Genomic DNA, 21090 nt, shown 5'->3' on the forward strand with positions numbered 1-21090 from the left:
AGACGTGGACAAGGGGGCATCCTCTACATCTGGAGGAAAGAAGGTTTAGGCATAATAACAGACGCGGATTCTTTACTGTAAGAGCAGTGAGACTATGGAACTCTCTGCCGTATGATGTTGTAATGAGTGATTCATTACTTAAATTTAAGAAGGGACTGGATGCCTTTCTTGAAAAGTATAATGTTGCAGGGTATATACACTAGATTCCTTGTTAGAGTGTTGATCCAGGGGACTAGTCTGATTGCCGTATGTGGAGTCGGGAAGGATTTATTTTTTTTTTTTTGCCTTCCTCTGGATCAACATGTTAGGGCATGTTAGGTTAGGCTATGGGTTGAACTAGATGGACTTATAGTCTTCCTTCAACCTTAATAACTATGTTACTATGTAGAAGGACCTTCATACAGGAATGCAAATAGCTGCAGACAATCAGAGAGGCTATAATAAGCGGTCTCTTAGATGTTTGGGGAGAAGCGGGGCGAAACACAGCTAGAGGGGAGAAGGTGGGGCACATATACTAGGTCAGGAAAAAATGGGAGTGTAATTTTCAGTATGTCTCATTCTATGTGATTAACCCCTTCCCGACATTTGACATAAGTTGGTCATGGTATTCCCGCAAAATGACGTGAATTTACATTATGGCAATCATGCGGGCACAGGAGCTGTGCCCAGACGATCGCTGCTGGAAGCTCAGGTTAATGTACAGTATAGTCAAGACTCTGTTGTCACTGTCAGGACCGTTGTCTGCATTGCTCTAGGCTATTTAACTCCCTAAATGCTGTGATTGCAGCATGTAGAAGGCTGAGAGAGGGAGTGGGCTCGACTGTAAAAAAAAACCTAAAAAAAAACCCCCACATATTTGGTATCATTGCAGCTGAAATGACCCGACCTATAAAACTGTCACACTAGTTAACTCTTTCAGTCAACTCCGTAAAAAAAGTGGCAAAAAAAACCTATGCTTTTTTATCATAGGGCCCAAATAATTGGAATAAAACGCGATCAAAAAGTCAATTGTAAACAAAATGGTATAGCTGAAAATGACCTCTTGTCCCGCAAAAAATAAACCGGCATACAGCTCTGACAGTGGAGAAATAAAAAAAAGTTATAGCGCTCTGATTAAAGCGATGCAAAAATAATTTTTTTCTAAAAAATAGTTTTGACTGTAAAGGTAGCAAAATATAAAAAATGTTTATATAAATGTGGTATTGCCGTACTCGTACTGACCTGAAGAATAAAGCTGCCTTATCAATCAATGAATATCATTAAAAACAATTCCTGGATTTTATTAATTCTGCTTCACAAATATCAGAATATAAATTGATTAAAAAAAGTAATTTGCCCAAAAATGGTACCAATAAAAACGTCAACTCGTCCTGCAAAAAAACAAGCACTAACATGACACTGTTGGCAGCAATATAGAAAAATTATAGCTCTCAAATATGGCAATGCAAAAACTTTATTTTTCAAGACCGCGTCTTTTTGTGTGACAGCAGCCAAACATGAAAACACCATATAAACCTGGTATCACTAATTGCACTGACCCGAAGATTAAAGTCGTCTAATCACTTATACCGCATGAGGAACGGTGTAAAAAAATAACTGAAACCAATTCATTACCTGCTGTTGATTTGTTCATTCTCCCTCCCAAAGATTGCAGTAAGGTTCCGCGCACATTCATTCTGCGCTGAGCGCTTACACCAGGGTTTCTGTGTAAGTCTCTGAAATACGTCATTCAGACAGAACCCTTGACGGAAAATTCCCTTTAATGAGGCAGATGAAGGCACTGTGGACGCCGTCTGACCTGTGATCCAGCAGTGTCCATCTTTTAAGGGTATGTTTCCATGTTCAGGATTGCATCAGGATTTGACGCAGGTAAAATCTGCACCAAATCTGCACCTGAGGTCACTGGCAGGTCACCTGCATTTTTCATGCATTTTTTATGCGTTTTTCATGCATTTTTTTTCATTTGTGTGTGTTTTTGTAAGCTCAATAAAGATATACAAAAAAGGGTGATGTCATTTCTTGTCCAACCTCTTAATTTACATACTCCATTGAAGAATAATGTTCACACAGACAGATAGATGATAGATAACATAGATAGATAGATGATAGATAGATATGGGATAGATAGCTAGATAATAGATAGATCTATTGTATCTATCTATCGTATCTATTATCTATAAATATATCTATCTATAGATATACTGATAGATAATAGATAGATAAATAGATGATAGATAGATAATAGATATGATAGATAGATAATACCAAGCCCGATGTTCGCTGATTGTCATTATTCTTTCTTTACCCCCCAATGGTATAAAATTCTGTGAGGCACATGTGGTATCAACATGCTCCCTGCACCCCTATATAAATTCATTGGGGGGTGCAGTTTGTAAAATGAGGTTACTTATGGGGGGGTTCTGCTGTTCTGGCACTTCAGGGGCTCTACCAATGTGACATGGCACCCTCAAACCATTCCAGCCAAATATGAACTCCAATATGGCGCGTCTTCCCTTCTGAGTTTTGCACTGTGCCTCAAAAGTAGTTTTCCCCCTTCCCCGCGACAGCACCATGGATAGAAAGGATCTGCCCCCAAGGACAGGAAACCTACAGTTTTAAAAGGTCTCTCTATATGCTTCAGTGGTTTCCTGTCCTTGAGGGAGACCAACAGTTACTTGGCATCTGCCGGTGGTAATGGAAAATCTTACCTGGTAAGGTTGTTCCTAGCACAAGGTGTGGCATGGCATGGCTCGATGCAGTGGCAGGGGGTATGTCACTTCGGGTGAGGGGAACATGGTCTGGTATGGCTCAGTGTATCCCTGGGAGGAAACCCGTACAGCATCTCTGGAGAAGGGAACATGGCCAGGAAGTAGAGGGATCACTTCTGGGGTCAAAAGTGACATCATTTTGGTGGGAGGAGTATAAATCCAACTCCTCATGGCAAATCATCCCAACTGGAGAAACACTCAAAAATGGATGACAGAAACCAGCCAGGAGACCCTATGGAAGAAGCAGCACTCCCGGCCTTGGTAGTTCCCGCAGCAGGTGGCGCGAGTCCAGGGTTTTCACTGCACAGATTTCCTTAATGGCTGCATTTTTACTTGTATGTATTATATGACAGGACTAGGAAGGCGCAGACTAAAACAAAACATAAGGAATGCACATTATGTAAAAGAAAATTGTCATGTGCATACAGTAAAAGACTACACCAAGGTTGTATTGAAAGAACTCTTGATGAGGAATCCCCTTCCCTTAAGGCTTATGGAAAGCATGAGATCCCTGATCAAGGTAGAAATTAAAAAGTCTTTAAAGGGATTCAAGGGGCCCAGCACGTCTTCAAGGAATCAAGAAACCACGTTAGACTTTAGCCCACAAGAGGAGGTAGAAGACAAGAAGCTAGGGGGGTTCTACTCAGATGAATCATCATCATCCTCCTCGGATGATTACGGGGGTCAGCACTGCTTTCCCTCGGAAGATACAAACTGGTGAAAATAGAGGAATGATGAGAATAGATTAAATAAGCCAAAATGCATGCAAGACATAATGTTTAGCGGCCTGGAAGTTGGAAGAATAAATGTTTCCTCGTTCACAAAAATATAGTCTCTCTGAATAAAAAGGAATGGAAAGAAAAGATTAAAAAAAAGCTTTCATCCCAAGTGAAGTCTCAGAGATCTGGGATAAGGTCCCTAAAATATACGTTGCAGTCTGATAAAGGACCCATTAGATAGTAAAGCAGAAAGTTTTTAAAGAAGGCCTGGGAATCGAGGGAGGCAGCCTTTAAGCCCAACATAAAGCCCCTGAGCAGAAAGATCTCTTAGTGTGTGGCTTAACCAGCTAGAATTCCAGATCAAGAACAAGTGTCCGAGGGACCAACTGTTGGCAAGCCTCCCAACCATCGTAAAGGCAGTGGATTTCTTGTCAGACATATGCATTTATTTTCGAATTCAGCCAAAAAGGCTCTTTGGCTTAAAAACTGGAGGGGAATTTTCATTATAATTCCAGGCTCTGTGGTATCCCATCTGAGGACGAGTTCCTCTTTGGCTCAACTCTGGACAAAATCCTGGACAAGGCTTCAGACTCAAAAAAGGAATAACCACTGACCAGCATTCCAAAGTTAAAAAAACCCTTTCAAGGATCAAGAAAGAGCAGACAAGTAATTTCCCTGTGACAAAGGGACCAGAAATGGAAGGGGTCCAGAAACAGAGGAAAGAACTCCCGAGGGGATAGATTTTTTTTTTATTCAGGGCTCCCCAAAATATCCAGGAGACAATGGTGCCAGAAACCAGGTAGGTTGAAGACTGAAAGTATTTTTTGCCGCCTGGGGAAACATATCTTTAAGCCAGTGGGTCTTGAACACCATAGGCAAAAGGATGAAGTTTGGTACTCTTCCACCAGAAAGGTTCATGATCACAGAAGAAACAATTTCGTCAGTGGTAAAACTTCTGTTTCCATAAGGTCAGAGAAAGGAAAAAGGTCAGAGAGGCCTGATGCTTGCGCACTGCAGTACTTTGCTCTGCCCTCAACAGGGCAGACATAGTACGCCTGTGCAGGAGCCGCGACAGGAATAAAAGAAGAGGACGTCATCGTATGAAGATTGGAGGCGCTGGACCCGGACCATGACGCCCATTGGACCGGACCGCACCGGGACCGCCCTTGGGTGAGTACAATCTTACTTGTTTTTCTTCTCTTTCAGGTTACATTGGGGGCTTATCTACAGCATTACTGAATGCTGTAGATAAGCCCCTGATGCCGGTGGCCTTAGCTTATAGGCGAATTTTGGGGTGACAGATTCCCTTTAACATTTAACTTTTTAGTCACAAAAATGATCTTTCAGTAACTATTTTTTTTATTTTCCCAAGGGTTTAAGAAGAAAATGGACCCCAAAAGTTGTTGTCCAATTTGTCCTGAGTACGCTGATACCCCATATGTGGGGGTAAACCACTGTTTGGGCGCACGGCAGGGCTTGGAAAAGAAGGAGCACCGTTTGACTTTTTCAAACTAAAATTGGCTGGAAATGAGATCGGACACCATGTCGCGTTTGGCGAGCCCCTGATGTGCCTAAACACTGGAAACCCCCCACAAGTGACCCATTTTGCAAACTAGACCCCCTAAGGAACTTATCTAGATGTGTTGTGAGTACTTTGAACCCCCAAGTCCTTCACAGACGTTTATAACGTAGACACGTAAAATTAAAAAATCATTTTTTTCACAAAAATGATCTTTTCGCCCCCAATTTTTTATTTCCACAAAGGTAACAGGAGAAATTGGTCCCCAAAAGTTGTTGTCCAATTTGTCACGAGTACGCCGATACCCTATATGTGGGAGTAAATCACTTTTTGGGCGCACAGAAGAGCTCGGAAGGGAAGGAGCACTGTTTGACTTTTTCATCACAGTATTGGCTGGAATTGAGATCGGACACCATGTCGCGTTTGGAGAGCCCCTGATGTGCCTAAACAGTGGAAGCCCCCAATTATTACTGAAACCCTAACCCCAACATACCCCTAACCCTAATCCCAGCCCTACCATAACCCTAACCACAAATCTAACTCTAACACACCACTAACCCTAATCCCAACCCTAATTCAAACTCTAAGGCTAGGTTCAGATTGCGTTAGTGCAATCCGTTTAGCACCTAGCGCTAGCGGATTGCGCTAATGCAATGTGTTGTAAAGGGGTCGCGTTAAACGTCCCCACTCTCGCAGATCTCCGATCTGCGAGAGCGGGGAACGGACCGCGGGCTATAATTTTTCCATATTTTGGCCCACAGAGTCATGTGAAGTCTTGTTTTTTGCGGGACGAGTTGACGTTTTTATTGGTACCATTTTCGGGCACATGACATTTTTTGATCGCTTTTTATTCTGATATTTGTGAGGCAGAATGAAAAAAAAAACAGCAATTCATGAATTTCTTTTGGGTGGGGCGTTTAAAATTGATAAGGCAGCATTATTCTTCGGGTTAGTATGATTACAGCGATACTTCATTTATATCTTTTTTATGGTTTGGCGCTTTTATACAATAAAAACGATTTTATATAAAAAATTATTTTGCATCACTTTATTCTGAGAGCTATAACATTTTTATCTTTTTTTACTGATGACGCTGTATGGCGGCTCGTTTTTTGCGAGACAAGATGATGTTTTCAGCGGTACCCTGTTTATTTATATCCATCTTTTTGATTGCATGTTATTCCACTTTTTTTTCGGCTGTATGATAATAAAGCATTGTTTTTTGCCTGGTTTTTTTATTTAGTTATTTTTTCCCCTCGCCCAGTCCGACGCTGGTCATGGGCGAGGGGCTGCTGTGTTCCCACACCCTGACACCCTACGCTTAAAGAGTCCCAATTCCCATGTGCTGTGTGTGTGCTGTAGTACATTCACGGTTTAGCCGCAGGCCTCAGCTGTCTCATTGCTTCCGGATCCAGGGACATCCGCACATAAACCAGACGACACCAGGTTCTGCTCAACCAGTCCAAACTTTACTTACCAGTTTTAGTTCAATAGATGGTATCATGTCACTTCCATTACTAAGTCTCCTGGCACACAACAAGTTCACATTCTCCATTCTTTCAGCCTGTTCTATCCCTTTGCTTATTAGACCCTTAAGCCCCAGGGATTTTCCACCGTCCATCTTCCATGTTATGGAAGTAATGTCAGCGCTCTCCATAGCCACTGACTGAGGCTCCGGACATTCCAGGAATGTCCACAGGGTGTTCCACAGGATCCCATCCTGCCCAAAACGATAGGTACCATCACGATATGGTATGAAATATCATATAAGTAGTTTCTCTTGCTAGCAGGCTGTGGGCTAAAAAAGCCCCCCTTCCCTTTCACTCAGCCAAGAGCTGCCTTGCCAATGTACTGGAGGGAGTTTTATTGAAGAAAGGAATTTACGATCGCTTTGGAAGGCTCCAACTCTTCTCCAGCTATAACTGGATTAGAAATTTCCAGAATCCATGAAAGTTCTTTGTTCTGTTTTTGTAAGATATTAGGCAAACCATTTAAGATAAGAACACGAAAATATATATTCTTAATCTCCCTCGGTGGATCTACCCATCACTCTAAACACGGGCTTCTAACTCCATCTGGTAAAGAAGTAGGGATTTCTCTGTAAATATGTATCACAGATAGGACATATTTGATCTCATTAGAATGCCCACGTTAATCCGAGATGAATGCTGGGTTTGTTATATCTATGACATGTTCTGTAGCGGAGTTACGGACATTAGATAAAAGTTAGGGTAAAATTAGTTAACTGAAGAGGTAGGAGGGACCAGGTGATCCAACCCCTTTCTGGGATGTCACAGGCTGCAGCTATAACTGTCTGGCCAGATCCCAGCAGTCAGTCTGCTGTTGGAAGAACATGTGAGTCTGACCTGAAGAGCATATCCAATGCACTGGGACAGATGGAAACCCCCCCCACTAGCCTGGTTGCCTGAACTGATATGAACTAAGAACATGTGAGTTGTACCTTTTCTTATTTAATCCCTGTTTATTTTATAATTACCCTTGTACATATTTGCAATTGTATCATTTGTAACATCTTTGTAAAATATTTTGATAAAGCACTGCCTAAACTTTACGGAGTATATTATTTAATACTAGTTCTTTTTCCATGCTCTAAAAATGTACCCTAAGTCTCCTGAAGGGAATTACGCTACTGTGTTGGGTTAGCTTCGGACCCGTCTATCGAAGCTGGTGGCAGCGATAGTGTGCAGGCTTTTGGGTGATGTAGTGACTGCGGCGTTGATAATTATGGTTCCTGCCTGAGCGGGAGTAGTTTATCGCATCGCTGCAGCGTGCCCAATAGCCAGTACATAGCAGGCAGCCTGTCTGGCGACTAATTACCCAGGGTGCAGTACCTAATCTGACCTGAGAGTAAGGGGGGCGCCAGAGAGCTGCAAGTGTTAAGTGGAACTGTAAGCAGGATATACATAAATCCCTGCAGTTCGTGGTATAGTGAAGAGCAGTGGGATACCTAAAATAAGCCCATGCTGTAAACTAAGAGGTCAATAGTCTTGTGTGTGTTGTTTCATCACATTGTTAGCAGTGGAGGGATAACTAAGATAAGACCCCCTGCACATGTGATAGCAGTCTGTTGGCCTAAAGTCACCCCAATCCGTGACGTAGGGGTGACGGTCACGGTGTGAATCGTGACAGGTACTTCTTGTGCCACCAGCCCACTGCCCTTGAACGACACTTTTCTTCTTCTACTAACACTGAACTCTTACACTATCTAATCTTAATCAGGACATGTCAAAATGTGGACGAGAGTAACCGATCAGTCAAATAGGATTGATAATGATAACCAGTGACTGATAAAACACTGAAGGAGTAATGGCCAAAAATGGCCCATGGTGCCAGAAAAGACACTTACAGCAGGAAAGCCCAGAAAAGATGAACCAGGCAGGAACGTCCAAACAGCAGGGGATGTGAATGGGGGACCCCGGAATGACCTTCAGTGTTTTATCAGTCATTGGTTATCATTATCCATCCTATTTGACTGATGTGTTACTCATATTATAAACCCAGTTTTTTTGGGGGGGATTCTTACATTTACCCTAATTGTAGGGATGCTCTGTGCTGGTTCTCCAACACAGATTTTTTTTCCTCCTGATTTAGTCCCTTTTAGGGTATTCTAGAGATTGTCCAAATTTTGACATGTCCTGATTATTGATATCCCAGGGTGCATTGGATAAATATTTATTAGGAGATATATTGGTTATAAGATTGCATTGCACTTATTGTATCTGTTTATTGCAGTGGGTTTGAGTGGTTGTTCTCACATGTTTTTACTTGTCTTTTATGTTTTCCGTTTCTGTAGATTGTGGGTCAATAAAATTATTATATTTTATTATTTTGGTGTAGTGTGCATGCTTTATAGTAGTGCTTTTCTTCTTTTTGGCATCATTATTTGTTTTTACTACTGACTTTTGCACCTCCCTTGATTATCTTTGCATAATAGTGCTCCTGGTTCCATTATTACTGCTATTTATACCTGATGCTCTAAACTTAATCATATACTTTCCCTATATGCTATAAATTGCATTACACATTAATAACTATACATTAAATTAACCAAGTGCATTGATGCCTATAGAACTCTATGCAGTTTCACATATGACAATTACAAAAATGCAATAAAATCATATACTTTCTATAAACGCTGTTTTAAGAGGGAGAGGCATATGACTGTCCCTGTCATACCCTTGCAACTCCTGATGTGTCTCCCCTGCTGCCTCTGTTCCCTTCTTCACCCTTGTGTGGACTACTACTGCAATTACATGCAAGGGTTAACCAGCAGTAAGGACAAAGAGTGAAGGAGAAAGCAGAGAGTGCCGGGCTGTTATATCACCGTGTGCAATCTCACAGAACCTGTCCATGGTTCTGTGTATCACAAGTGTGCCCACTGGCAATGTCCTGTAGTGGGTCTCCAATCTCCCCAGCAGAAAGCTAGAAGGCTATTCAATGCATGCCCTGTGTGGCAGCAGTGACGCAGGACTCCACTGCTACCGCCAGCTCTGCAAATCTTATGTCTGGCTCTCCTACAACAAAACTGCCTAGTAAGACCTGTTGTTTATTCAATTGAGTATTTTTTTCCCCAGTTACCTATTTGACCCTCTTGCCTGAACCTCGTCACCTGGTCCTGAAGCAGCCAGTGACTGAACATTGTCCCATGGTCAGTGGGTGGCCAAACCGTGGTCCAGTATCATAGACCGGCATGTCTAAACCGAGCTCGGACATGTGTCAGCAACTGGTCTGCAGAGGTGCCAAAACTTGCTGTTCTGAACAGAGACCTAGCCCTACTAAGTGTCGGCATCCCTGACCCCTGGGGCCAGCAGCTGCAGTACCAGGCTCTGTCCAGGAGTGGTACCTGTCAACTACCTTTTGCCCAGTCTGTCTCCACCACCAGGAGCTCCAGTGAACACCAGATAGCTGCTTAACTATGCCCTTCTTGGGCATGTTCGGTCCTGTAGCACAATGGGTCCACAAATCCACATGCGCCACAATTGAGTGTAACAAACACTTTTTACAATCCTCTCAATTATCTGATAAGATTGCTTTCTTCATAGATCTTTTACATTCGATAATGTATGATAACTATTGGAGGTGACTTACTGAATTTTTACAAAAGAAGAGTACCGCTATGGGGTCCAATGTGGCCCCATTCTATTCCAATTGCTTCATGTTTGAAGAAGACCATGTTTATAGCTCCCCCCTCATTTCGTGTGCCATAATTTAGGATGGAGATGCACAGACTTTTTCCACTTTTTTTATATAATCAATTAAAAATGTTACTTTACATATTGACAAATGGGAGATTAATTTTCTTGATGTCATGACACATAATGAATCTACAGGTCATTTATCTACAGATATTTTTAGAACTGCATGTCCTACACTGTGGCTGTATCAGCTGAGATCTATCAAACAAATAAAGCAGCACTCTGTAACGCCATATCATGCAAATATGAAATATGAAAATTGAATTGCATTACTGCACTAGAAATATGAAAAATTAAGAATGCTTAGCGCATAAATTGGCCAATTCATGTGTACCAGGAAGCCATGTTAAGGCGATTCTCGTTTCCAGGACCTAACTTGATACCAATCATCATGTAGGATAAAGTCTTCTTCTGTATGGGAACTTACTGTGAATCCTCTCATAGACTGAAATCTATATCTCTGTGGAGTAGGGTCCTGCTGTGATTACAAACACCTGAGGCTAAAGGGCCCAGTGCTCAGTCAGAAGGCTAATGAATACAAATTTCGAAAAACTGACAGTCACATCCAAACATAAACTAGGTCTGAACAGGTGCTTACGTAGAGTTACCAACTCATATGCAATCAAACAAAGCAGCACTCTGTAGCGCCATAGCATGCATATATGAAATATGAAACTTGAATTGTTAGGGACCCACCACACAGGTCAGAGATAAAACTCCGGAGAAGAGGAATGTGTGAACTAGAAATGTATCATTTCCTTTACTCATCACAAATACTTGTTACTTTGTGTTGGTGTCACATAACATCCCAATAAAAGACATTTAAGTTTATGACTGTAATGTGAAATATGGAGCACAAATACATCATCCTCCTCTATAATAATAGACATCATCCAGCACAGTGGAGTCCTGCAGACACTGAGAACCCTGGAGCTCCGCCCCTGATCATGTGACTTCTCCCCATGTGACTGATCACATGACGGTGACGTCACACAGGTCCTGTCCGCACACGGGGCTGCTCTGCAGGTGGAGGTAGGTGCTGTGTGTCTCCTCAGCTCCAAACGTCTCCTCACACCGATCTACAGGGAGTCACCCTGCACTGCATATGGGTGAGAGAGCGACAGACCCTGCACTACACATGGAGGAGAGAGTGACAGACCCTGCACTACACATGGAGGAGAGAGAGTGACAGACCCCGTACTACACATGGGGGAGAGAGAGTGACAGACCCCGCACTACACATGGGGGAGAGAGAGTGACAGACCCCGCACTACACATGGGGGAGAGAGAGTGACAGACCCCGCACTACACATGGAGGAGAGAGTGACAGACCCTGCACTACACATGGAGGAGAGAGAGTGACAGACCCCGCACTACACATGGAGGAGAGAGAGTGACAGACCCCGCACTACACATGGGGGAGAGAGAGTGACAGACCCCGCACTACACATGGGGGAGAGAGTGACAGACCCCGCACTACACATGGAGGAGAGAGAGTGACAGACCCCGCACTACACATGGGGGAGAGAGAGTGACAGACCCCGCACTACACATGGGGGAGAGAGTGACAGACCCTGCACTACACATGGAGGAGAGAGTGACAGACCCTGCACTACACATGGAGGAGAGAGAGTGACAGACCCCGCACTACACATGGAGGAGAGAGAGTGACAGACCCCGCACTACACATGGGGGAGAGAGAGTGACAGACCCCGCACTACACATGGGGGAGAGAGTGACAGACCCCGCACTACACATGGAGGAGAGAGTGACAGACCCCGCACTACACATGGAGGAGAGAGAGTGACAGACCCCGCACTACACATGGAGGAGAGAGAGTGACAGACCCCGCACTACACATGGGGGAGAGAGAGTGACAGACCCCGCACTACACATGGAGGAGAGAGTGACAGACCCTGCACTACACATGGGGGAGAGAGAGTGACAGACCCCGCACTACACATGGAGGAGAGAGAGTGACAGACCCCGCACTACACATGGGGGAGAGAGAGTGACAGACCCCGCACTACACATGGAGGAGAGAGAGTGACAGACCCCGCACTACACATGGGGGAGAGAGAGTGACAGACCCCGCACTACACATGGAGGAGAGAGTGACAGACCCTGCACTACACATGGGGGAGAGAGTGACAGACCCCGCACTACACATGGAGGAGAGAGTGACAGACCCTGCACTACACATGGAGGAGAGAGAGTGACAGACCCTGCACTACACATGGAGGAGAGAGAGTGACAGACCCCGCACTACACATGGAGGAGAGAGAGTGACAGACCCCGCACTACACATGGAGGAGAGAGAGTGACAGACCCCGCACTACACATGGAGGAGAGAGAGTGACAGACCCTGCACTACACATGGAGGAGAGAGAGTGACAGACCCCGCACTACACATGGAGGAGAGAGAGTGACAGACCCTGCACTACACATGGAGGAGAGAGAGTGACAGACCCTGCACTACACATGGGGGAGAGAGTGACAGACCCCGCACTACACATGGAGGAGAGAGAGTGACAGACCCCGCACTACACATGGAGGAGAGAGAGTGACAGACCCTGCACTACACATGGAGGAGAGAGAGTGACAGACCCCGCACTACACATGGAGGAGAGAGAGTGACAGACCCCGCACTACACATGGAGGAGAGAGAGTGACAGACCCCGCACTACACATGGAGGAGAGAGTGACAGACCCTGCACTACACATGGAGGAGAGAGAGTGACAGACCCCGCACTACACATGGAGGAGAGAGAGTGACAGACCCTGCACTACACATGGGGGAGAGAGAGTGACAGACCCCGCACTACACATGGAGGAGAGAGAGTGACAGACCCTGCACTACACATGGGGGAGAGAGAGTGACAGATCCTCCACTACACATGGAGGAGAGAGAGCGACAGACCCCGCACTACACATGGAGGAGAGAGAGTGACAGACCCCACACTACACATGGAGGAGAGAGAGTGACAGACCCCGCACTACACATGGAGGAGAGAGAGTGACAGACCCCGCACTACACATGGAGGAGAGAGAGTGACAGACCCCGCACTACACATGGGGGAGAGAGAGTGACAGATCCTGCACTACACATGGAGGAGAGAGAGCGACAGACCCCGCACTACACATGGGGGAGAGAGTGACAGACCCTGCACTACACATGGAGGAGAGAGAGTGACAGACCCCGCACTACACATGGGGGAGAGAGTGACAGACCCTGCACTACACATGGAGGAGAGAGAGTGACAGACCCTGCACTACACATGGGGGAGAGAGAGTGACAGACCCTGCACTACACATGGAGGAGAGAGAGTGACAGACCCTGCACTACACATGGAGGAGAGAGTGACAGACCCCGCACTACACATGGAGGAGAGAGAGTGACAGACCCCGCACTACACATGGGGGAGAGAGAGTGACAGATCCTGCACTACACATGGAGGAGAGAGAGCGACAGACCCCGCACTACACATGGAGGAGAGTGAGTGACAGACCCTGCACTACACATGGAGGAGAGAGTGACAGACCCCGCACTACACATGGAGGAGAGAGAGTGACAGACCCCGCACTACACATGGAGGAGAGAGAGCGACAGACCCTGCACTACACATGGAGGAGAGAGTGACAGACCCTGCACTACACATGGAGGAGAGAGAGTGACAGACCCCGCACTACACATGGAGGAGAGAGAGTGACAGACCCTGCACTACACATGGAGGAGAGAGAGTGACAGACCCCGCACTACACATGGGGGAGAGAGAGTGACAGATCCTGCACTACACATGGAGGAGAGAGTGACAGACCCTGCACTACACATGGAGGAGAGAGTGACAGACCCCGCACTACACATGGAGGAGAGAGAGTGACAGATCCTGCACTACACATGGAGGAGAGAGTGACAGACCCTGCACTACACATGGAGGAGAGAGTGACAGACCCTGCACTACACATGGGGGAGAGAGAGTGACAGACCCTGCACTACACATGGGGGAGAGAGAGTGACAGATCCTGCACTACACATGGAGGAGAGAGAGCGACAGACCCCGCACTACACATGGGGGAGAGAGTGACAGACCCCGCACTACACATGGGGGAGAGAGTGACAGATCCTGCACTACACATGGAGGAGAGAGAGCGACAGACCCCGCACTACACATGGGGGAGAGAGTGACAGACCCTGCACTACACATGGAGGAGAGTGACAGACCCCGCACTACACATGGGGGAGAGAGTGACAGACCCTGCACTACACATGGAGGAGAGAGAGTGACAGACCCTGCACTACACATGGGGGAGAGAGAGTGACAGACCCTGCACTACACATGGAGGAGAGAGAGTGACAGACCCTGCACTACACATGGAGGAGAGAGTGACAGACCCCGCACTACACATGGAGGAGAGAGAGTGACAGACCCCGCACTACACATGGGGGAGAGAGAGTGACAGATCCTGCACTACACATGGAGGAGAGAGAGCGACAGACCCCGCACTACACATGGAGGAGAGTGAGTGACAGACCCTGCACTACACATGGAGGAGAGAGTGACACACCCCGCACTACACATGGAGGAGAGAGAGTGACAGACCCCGCACTACACATGGAGGAGAGAGAGCGACAGACCCTGCACTACACATGGAGGAGAGAGTGACAGACCCTGCACTACACATGGAGGAGAGAGAGTGACAGACCCCGCACTACACATGGAGGAGAGAGAGTGACAGACCCTGCACTACACATGGAGGAGAGAGAGTGACAGACCCCGCACTACACATGGAGGAGAGAGTGTGACAGACCCCGCACTACACATGGAGGAGAGAGAGTGACAGACCCTGCACTACACATGGAGGAGAGAGAGTGACAGACCCTGCACTACACATGGGGGAGAGAGAGTGACAGATCCTGCACTACACATGGAGGAGAGAGTGACAGACCCTGCACTACACATGGAGGAGAGAGTGACAGACCCCGCACTACACATGGAGGAGAGAGAGTGACAGATCCTGCACTACACATGGAGGAGAGAGTGACAGACCCTGCACTACACATGGAGGAGAGAGTGACAGACCCTGCACTACACATGGAGGAGAGAGAGTGACAGACCCCGCACTACACATGGGGGAGAGAGAGTGACAGATCCTGCACTACACATGGAGGAGAGAGAGCGACAGACCCCGCACTACACATGGGGGAGAGAGTGACAGACCCCGCACTACACATGGGGGAGAGAGAGTGACAGATCCTGCACTACACATGGAGGAGAGAGTGACAGACCCTGCACTACACATGGAGGAGAGAGAGTGACAGACCCCGCACTACACATGGAGGAGAGAGTGACAGACCCTGCACTACACATGGAGGAGAGAGAGTGACAGAACCCGCACTACACATGGAGGAGAGAGAGTGACAGACCCTGCACTACACATGGAGGAGAGAGAGTGACAGACCCCGCACTACACATGGAGGAGAGAGAGTGACAGACCCTGCACTACACATGGAGGAGAGAGAGTGACAGACCCTGCACTACACATGGGGGAGAGAGAGTGACAGACCCTGCACTACACATGGAGGAGAGAGAGTGACAGACCCTGCACTACACATGGGGGAGAGAGAGTGACAGACCCTGCACTACACATGGAGGAGAGAGAGTGACAGACCCCGCACTACACATGGAGGAGAGAGAGTGACAGACCCCGCACTACACATGGAGGAGAGAGAGTGACAGACCCCGCACTACACATGGAGGAGAGAGAGTGACAGACCCCGCACTACACATGGAGGAGAGAGAGTGACAGACCCCGCACTACACATGGAGGAGAGAGTGACAGACCCCGCACTACACATGGAGGAGAGAGAGTGACAGACCCTGCACTACACATGGAGGAGAGAGAGTGACAGACCCCGCACTACACATGGAGGAGAGAGAGTGACAGACCCCGCACTACACATGGAGGAGAGAGAGTGACAGACCCCGCACTACACATGGAGGAGAGAGTGACAGACCCTGCACTACACATGGAGGAGAGAGAGTGACAGACCCCGCACTACACATGGAGGAGAGAGAGTGACAGACCCTGCACTACACATGGGGGAGAGAGAGTGACAGACCCCGCACTACACATGGAGGAGAGAGAGTGACAGACCCTGCACTACACATGGGGGAGAGAGAGTGACAGATCCTCCACTACACATGGAGGAGAGAGAGCGACAGACCCCGCACTACACATGGAGGAGAGAGAGTGACAGACCCCACACTACACATGGAGGAGAGAGAGTGACAGACCCCGCACTACACATGGAGGAGAGAGAGTGACAGACCCCGCACTACACATGGAGGAGAGAGAGTGACAGACCCCGCACTACACATGGGGGAGAGAGAGTGACAGATCCTGCACTACACATGGAGGAGAGAGAGCGACAGACCCCGCACTACACATGGGGGAGAGAGTGACAGACCCTGCACTACACATGGAGGAGAGAGAGTGACAGACCCCGCACTACACATGGGGGAGAGAGTGACAGACCCTGCACTACACATGGAGGAGAGAGAGTGACAGACCCTGCACTACACATGGGGGAGAGAGAGTGACAGACCCTGCACTACACATGGAGGAGAGAGAGTGACAGACCCTGCACTACACATGGAGGAGAGAGTGACAGACCCCGCACTACACATGGAGGAGAGAGAGTGACAGACCCCGCACTACACATGGGGGAGAGAGAGTGACAGATCCTGCACTACACATGGAGGAGAGAGAGCGACAGACCCCGCACTACACATGGAGGAGAGTGAGTGACAGACCCTGCACTACACATGGAGGAGAGAGTGACAGACCCCGCACTACACATGGAGGAGAGAGAGTGACAGACCCCGCACTACACATGGAGGAGAGAGAGCGACAGACCCTGCACTACACATGGAGGAGAGAGTGACAGACCCTGCACTACACATGGAGGAGAGAGAGTGACAGACCCCGCACTACACATGGAGGAGAGAGAGTGACAGACCCTGCACTACACATGGAGGAGAGAGAGTGACAGACCCCGCACTACACATGGGGGAGAGAGAGTGACAGATCCTGCACTACACATGGAGGAGAGAGTGACAGACCCTGCACTACACATGGAGGAGAGAGTGACAGACCCCGCACTACACATGGAGGAGAGAGAGTGACAGATCCTGCACTACACATGGAGGAGAGAGTGACAGACCCTGCACTACACATGGAGGAGAGAGTGACAGACCCTGCACTACACATGGGGGAGAGAGAGTGACAGACCCTGCACTACACATGGGGGAGAGAGAGTGACAGATCCTGCACTACACATGGAGGAGAGAGAGCGACAGACCCCGCACTACACATGGGGGAGAGAGTGACAGACCCCGCACTACACATGGGGGAGAGAGTGACAGATCCTGCACTACACATGGAGGAGAGAGAGCGACAGACCCCGCACTACACATGGGGGAGAGAGTGACAGACCCTGCACTACACATGGAGGAGAGTGACAGACCCCGCACTACACATGGGGGAGAGAGTGACAGACCCTGCACTACACATGGAGGAGAGAGAGTGACAGACCCTGCACTACACATGGGGGAGAGAGAGTGACAGACCCTGCACTACACATGGAGGAGAGAGAGTGACAGACCCTGCACTACACATGGAGGAGAGAGTGACAGACCCCGCACTACACATGGAGGAGAGAGAGTGACAGACCCCGCACTACACATGGGGGAGAGAGAGTGACAGATCCTGCACTACACATGGAGGAGAGTGAGTGACAGACCCTGCACTACACATGGAGGAGAGAGTGACACACCCCGCACTACACATGGAGGAGAGAGAGTGACAGACCCCGCACTACACATGGAGGAGAGAGAGCGACAGACCCTGCACTACACATGGAGGAGAGAGTGACAGACCCTGCACTACACATGGAGGAGAGAGAGTGACAGACCCCGCACTACACATGGAGGAGAGAGAGTGACAGACCCTGCACTACACATGGAGGAGAGAGAGTGACAGACCCCGCACTACACATGGAGGAGAGAGTGTGACAGACCCCGCACTACACATGGAGGAGAGAGAGTGACAGACCCTGCACTACACATGGAGGAGAGAGAGTGACAGACCCTGCACTACACATGGGGGAGAGAGAGTGACAGATCCTGCACTACACATGGAGGAGAGAGTGACAGACCCTGCACTACACATGGAGGAGAGAGTGACAGACCCCGCACTACACATGGAGGAGAGAGAGTGACAGATCCTGCACTACACATGGAGGAGAGAGTGACAGACCCTGCACTACACATGGAGGAGAGAGTGACAGACCCTGCACTACACATGGAGGAGAGAGAGTGACAGACCCCGCACTACACATGGGGGAGAGAGAGTGACAGATCCTGCACTACACATGGAGGAGAGAGAGCGACAGACCCCGCACTACACATGGGGGAGAGAGTGACAGACCCCGCACTACACATGGGGGAGAGAGAGTGACAGATCCTGCACTACACATGGAGGAGAGAGTGACAGACCCTGCACTACACATGGAGGAGAGAGAGTGACAGACCCCGCACTACACATGGAGGAGAGAGTGACAGACCCTGCACTACACATGGAGGAGAGAGAGTGACAGAACCCGCACTACACATGGAGGAGAGAGAGTGACAGACCCTGCACTACACATGGAGGAGAGAGAGTGACAGACCCCGCACTACACATGGAGGAGAGAGAGTGACAGACCCTGCACTACACATGGAGGAGAGAGAGTGACAGACCCTGCACTACACATGGGGGAGAGAGAGTGACAGACCCTGCACTACACATGGAGGAGAGAGAGTGACAGACCCTGCACTACACATGGGGGAGAGAGAGTGACAGACCCTGCACTACACATGGAGGAGAGAGAGTGACAGACCCCGCACTACACATGGAGGAGAGAGAGTGACAGACCCCGCACTACACATGGAGGAGAGAGAGTGACAGACCCCGCACTACACATGGAGGAGAGAGAGTGACAGACCCCGCACTACACATGGAGGAGAGAGAGTGACAGACCCCGCACTACACATGGAGGAGAGAGTGACAGACCCCGCACTACACATGGAGGAGAGAGAGTGACAGACCCTGCACTACACATGAGGGAGAGAGAGTGACAGACCCTGCACTACACATGGGGGAGAGAGAGTGACAGACCCTGCACTACACATGGAGGAGAGAGAGTGACAGACCCCGCACTACACATGGAGGAGAGAGAGTGACAGACCCCGCACTACACATGGGTGAGAGAGAGTGACAGACCCTGCACTACACATGGAGGGGAAAGAGTGACAGACCCCGCACTACACATGGAGGAGAGAGAGTGACAGACCCTGCACTACACATGGAGGAGAGAGAGTGACAGACCCCGCACTACACATGGGGGAGAGAGAGTGACAGACCCTGCACTACACATGGAGGAGAGAGAGTGACAGACCCTGCACTACACATGGGGGAGAGAGAGTGACAGACCCTGCACTACACATGGAGGAGAGAGAGTGACAGACCCCGCACTACACATGGAGGAGAGAGAGTGACAGACCCCGCACTACACATGGAGGAGAGAGAGTGACAGACCCCGCACTACACATGGAGAGAGAGTGACAGACCCCGCACTACACATGGGGGAGAGAGTGATAGACCCCGCACTACACATGGGGGAGAGAGTGACAGATCCCGCACTACACATGGAGGAGAGAGAGTGACAGACCCCGCACTACACATGGTGGAGAGAGAGTGACAGACCCCGCACTACACATGGAGGAGAGAGAGTGACAGACCCCGCACTACACATGGAGGAGAGAGAGTGACAGACCCCGCACTACACATGGGGGAGAGAGTGACAGACCCCGCACTACACATGGGGGAGAGAGAGTGACAGACCCCGCACTACACATGGAGGAGAGAGTGACAGACCCTGCACTACACATGGGGGAGAGAGAGTGACAGACCCCGCACTACACATGGAGGAGAGAGAGTGACAGACCCCGCACTACACATGGGGGAGAGAGTGACAGATCCTGCACTACACATGGAGGAGAGAGAGCGACAGACCCCGCACTACACATGGGGGAGAGAGTGACAGACCCTGCACTACACATGGAGGAGAGTGACAGACCCCGCACTACACATGGGGGAGAGAGTGACAGACCCTGCACTACACATGGAGGAGAGAGAGTGACAGACCCTGCACTACACATGGGGGAGAGAGAGTGACAGACCCTGCACTACACATGGAGGAGAGAGAGTGACAGACCCTGCACTACACATGGAGGAGAGAGTGACAGACCCCGCACTACACATGGAGGAGAGAGAGTGACAGACCCCGCACTACACATGGGGGAGAGAGAGTGACAGATCCTGCACTACACATGGAGGAGAGAGAGCGACAGACCCCGCACTACACATGGAGGAGAGAGAGTGACAGACCCCGCACTACACATGGAGGAGAGAGAGTGACAGACCCCGCACTACACATGGAGAGAGTGACAGACCCCGCACTACACATGGAGGAGAGAGAGTGACAGACCCTGCACTACACATGAGGGAGAGAGAGTGACAGACCCTGCACTACACATGGGGGAGAGAGAGTGACAGACCCTGCACTACACATGGAGGAGAGAGAGTGACAGACCCCGCACTACACATGGAGGAGAGAGAGTGACAGACCCCGCACTACACATGGGTGAGAGAGAGTGACAGACCCTGCACTACACATGGAGGGGAGAGAGTGACAGACCCCGCACTACACATGGAGGAGAGTGACAGACACTGCACTACACATGGAGGAGAGAGAGTGACAGACC

The 21090-nt window shown here is 48.8% G+C and overlaps 1 protein-coding gene across 1 annotated transcript in view; it reads left to right on the plus strand.

Moving 5' to 3' along the window:
- LOC138658168 (zinc finger protein 850-like) overlaps positions 1-21090 on the plus strand; it is a 111158-nt gene that overhangs the window by 58443 nt on the left and 31625 nt on the right. The window contains exon 8 of the mRNA XM_069745846.1: positions 11204-11331. Within this exon, the coding sequence (XP_069601947.1) occupies positions 11204-11331 (128 nt within the window). The remainder of the gene's footprint in view (positions 1-11203; positions 11332-21090) is intronic.

Source organism: Ranitomeya imitator, chromosome 1 (genome assembly GCF_032444005.1).
Source record: "Ranitomeya imitator isolate aRanImi1 chromosome 1, aRanImi1.pri, whole genome shotgun sequence".
NCBI lineage: Eukaryota > Metazoa > Chordata > Amphibia > Anura > Dendrobatidae > Ranitomeya > Ranitomeya imitator.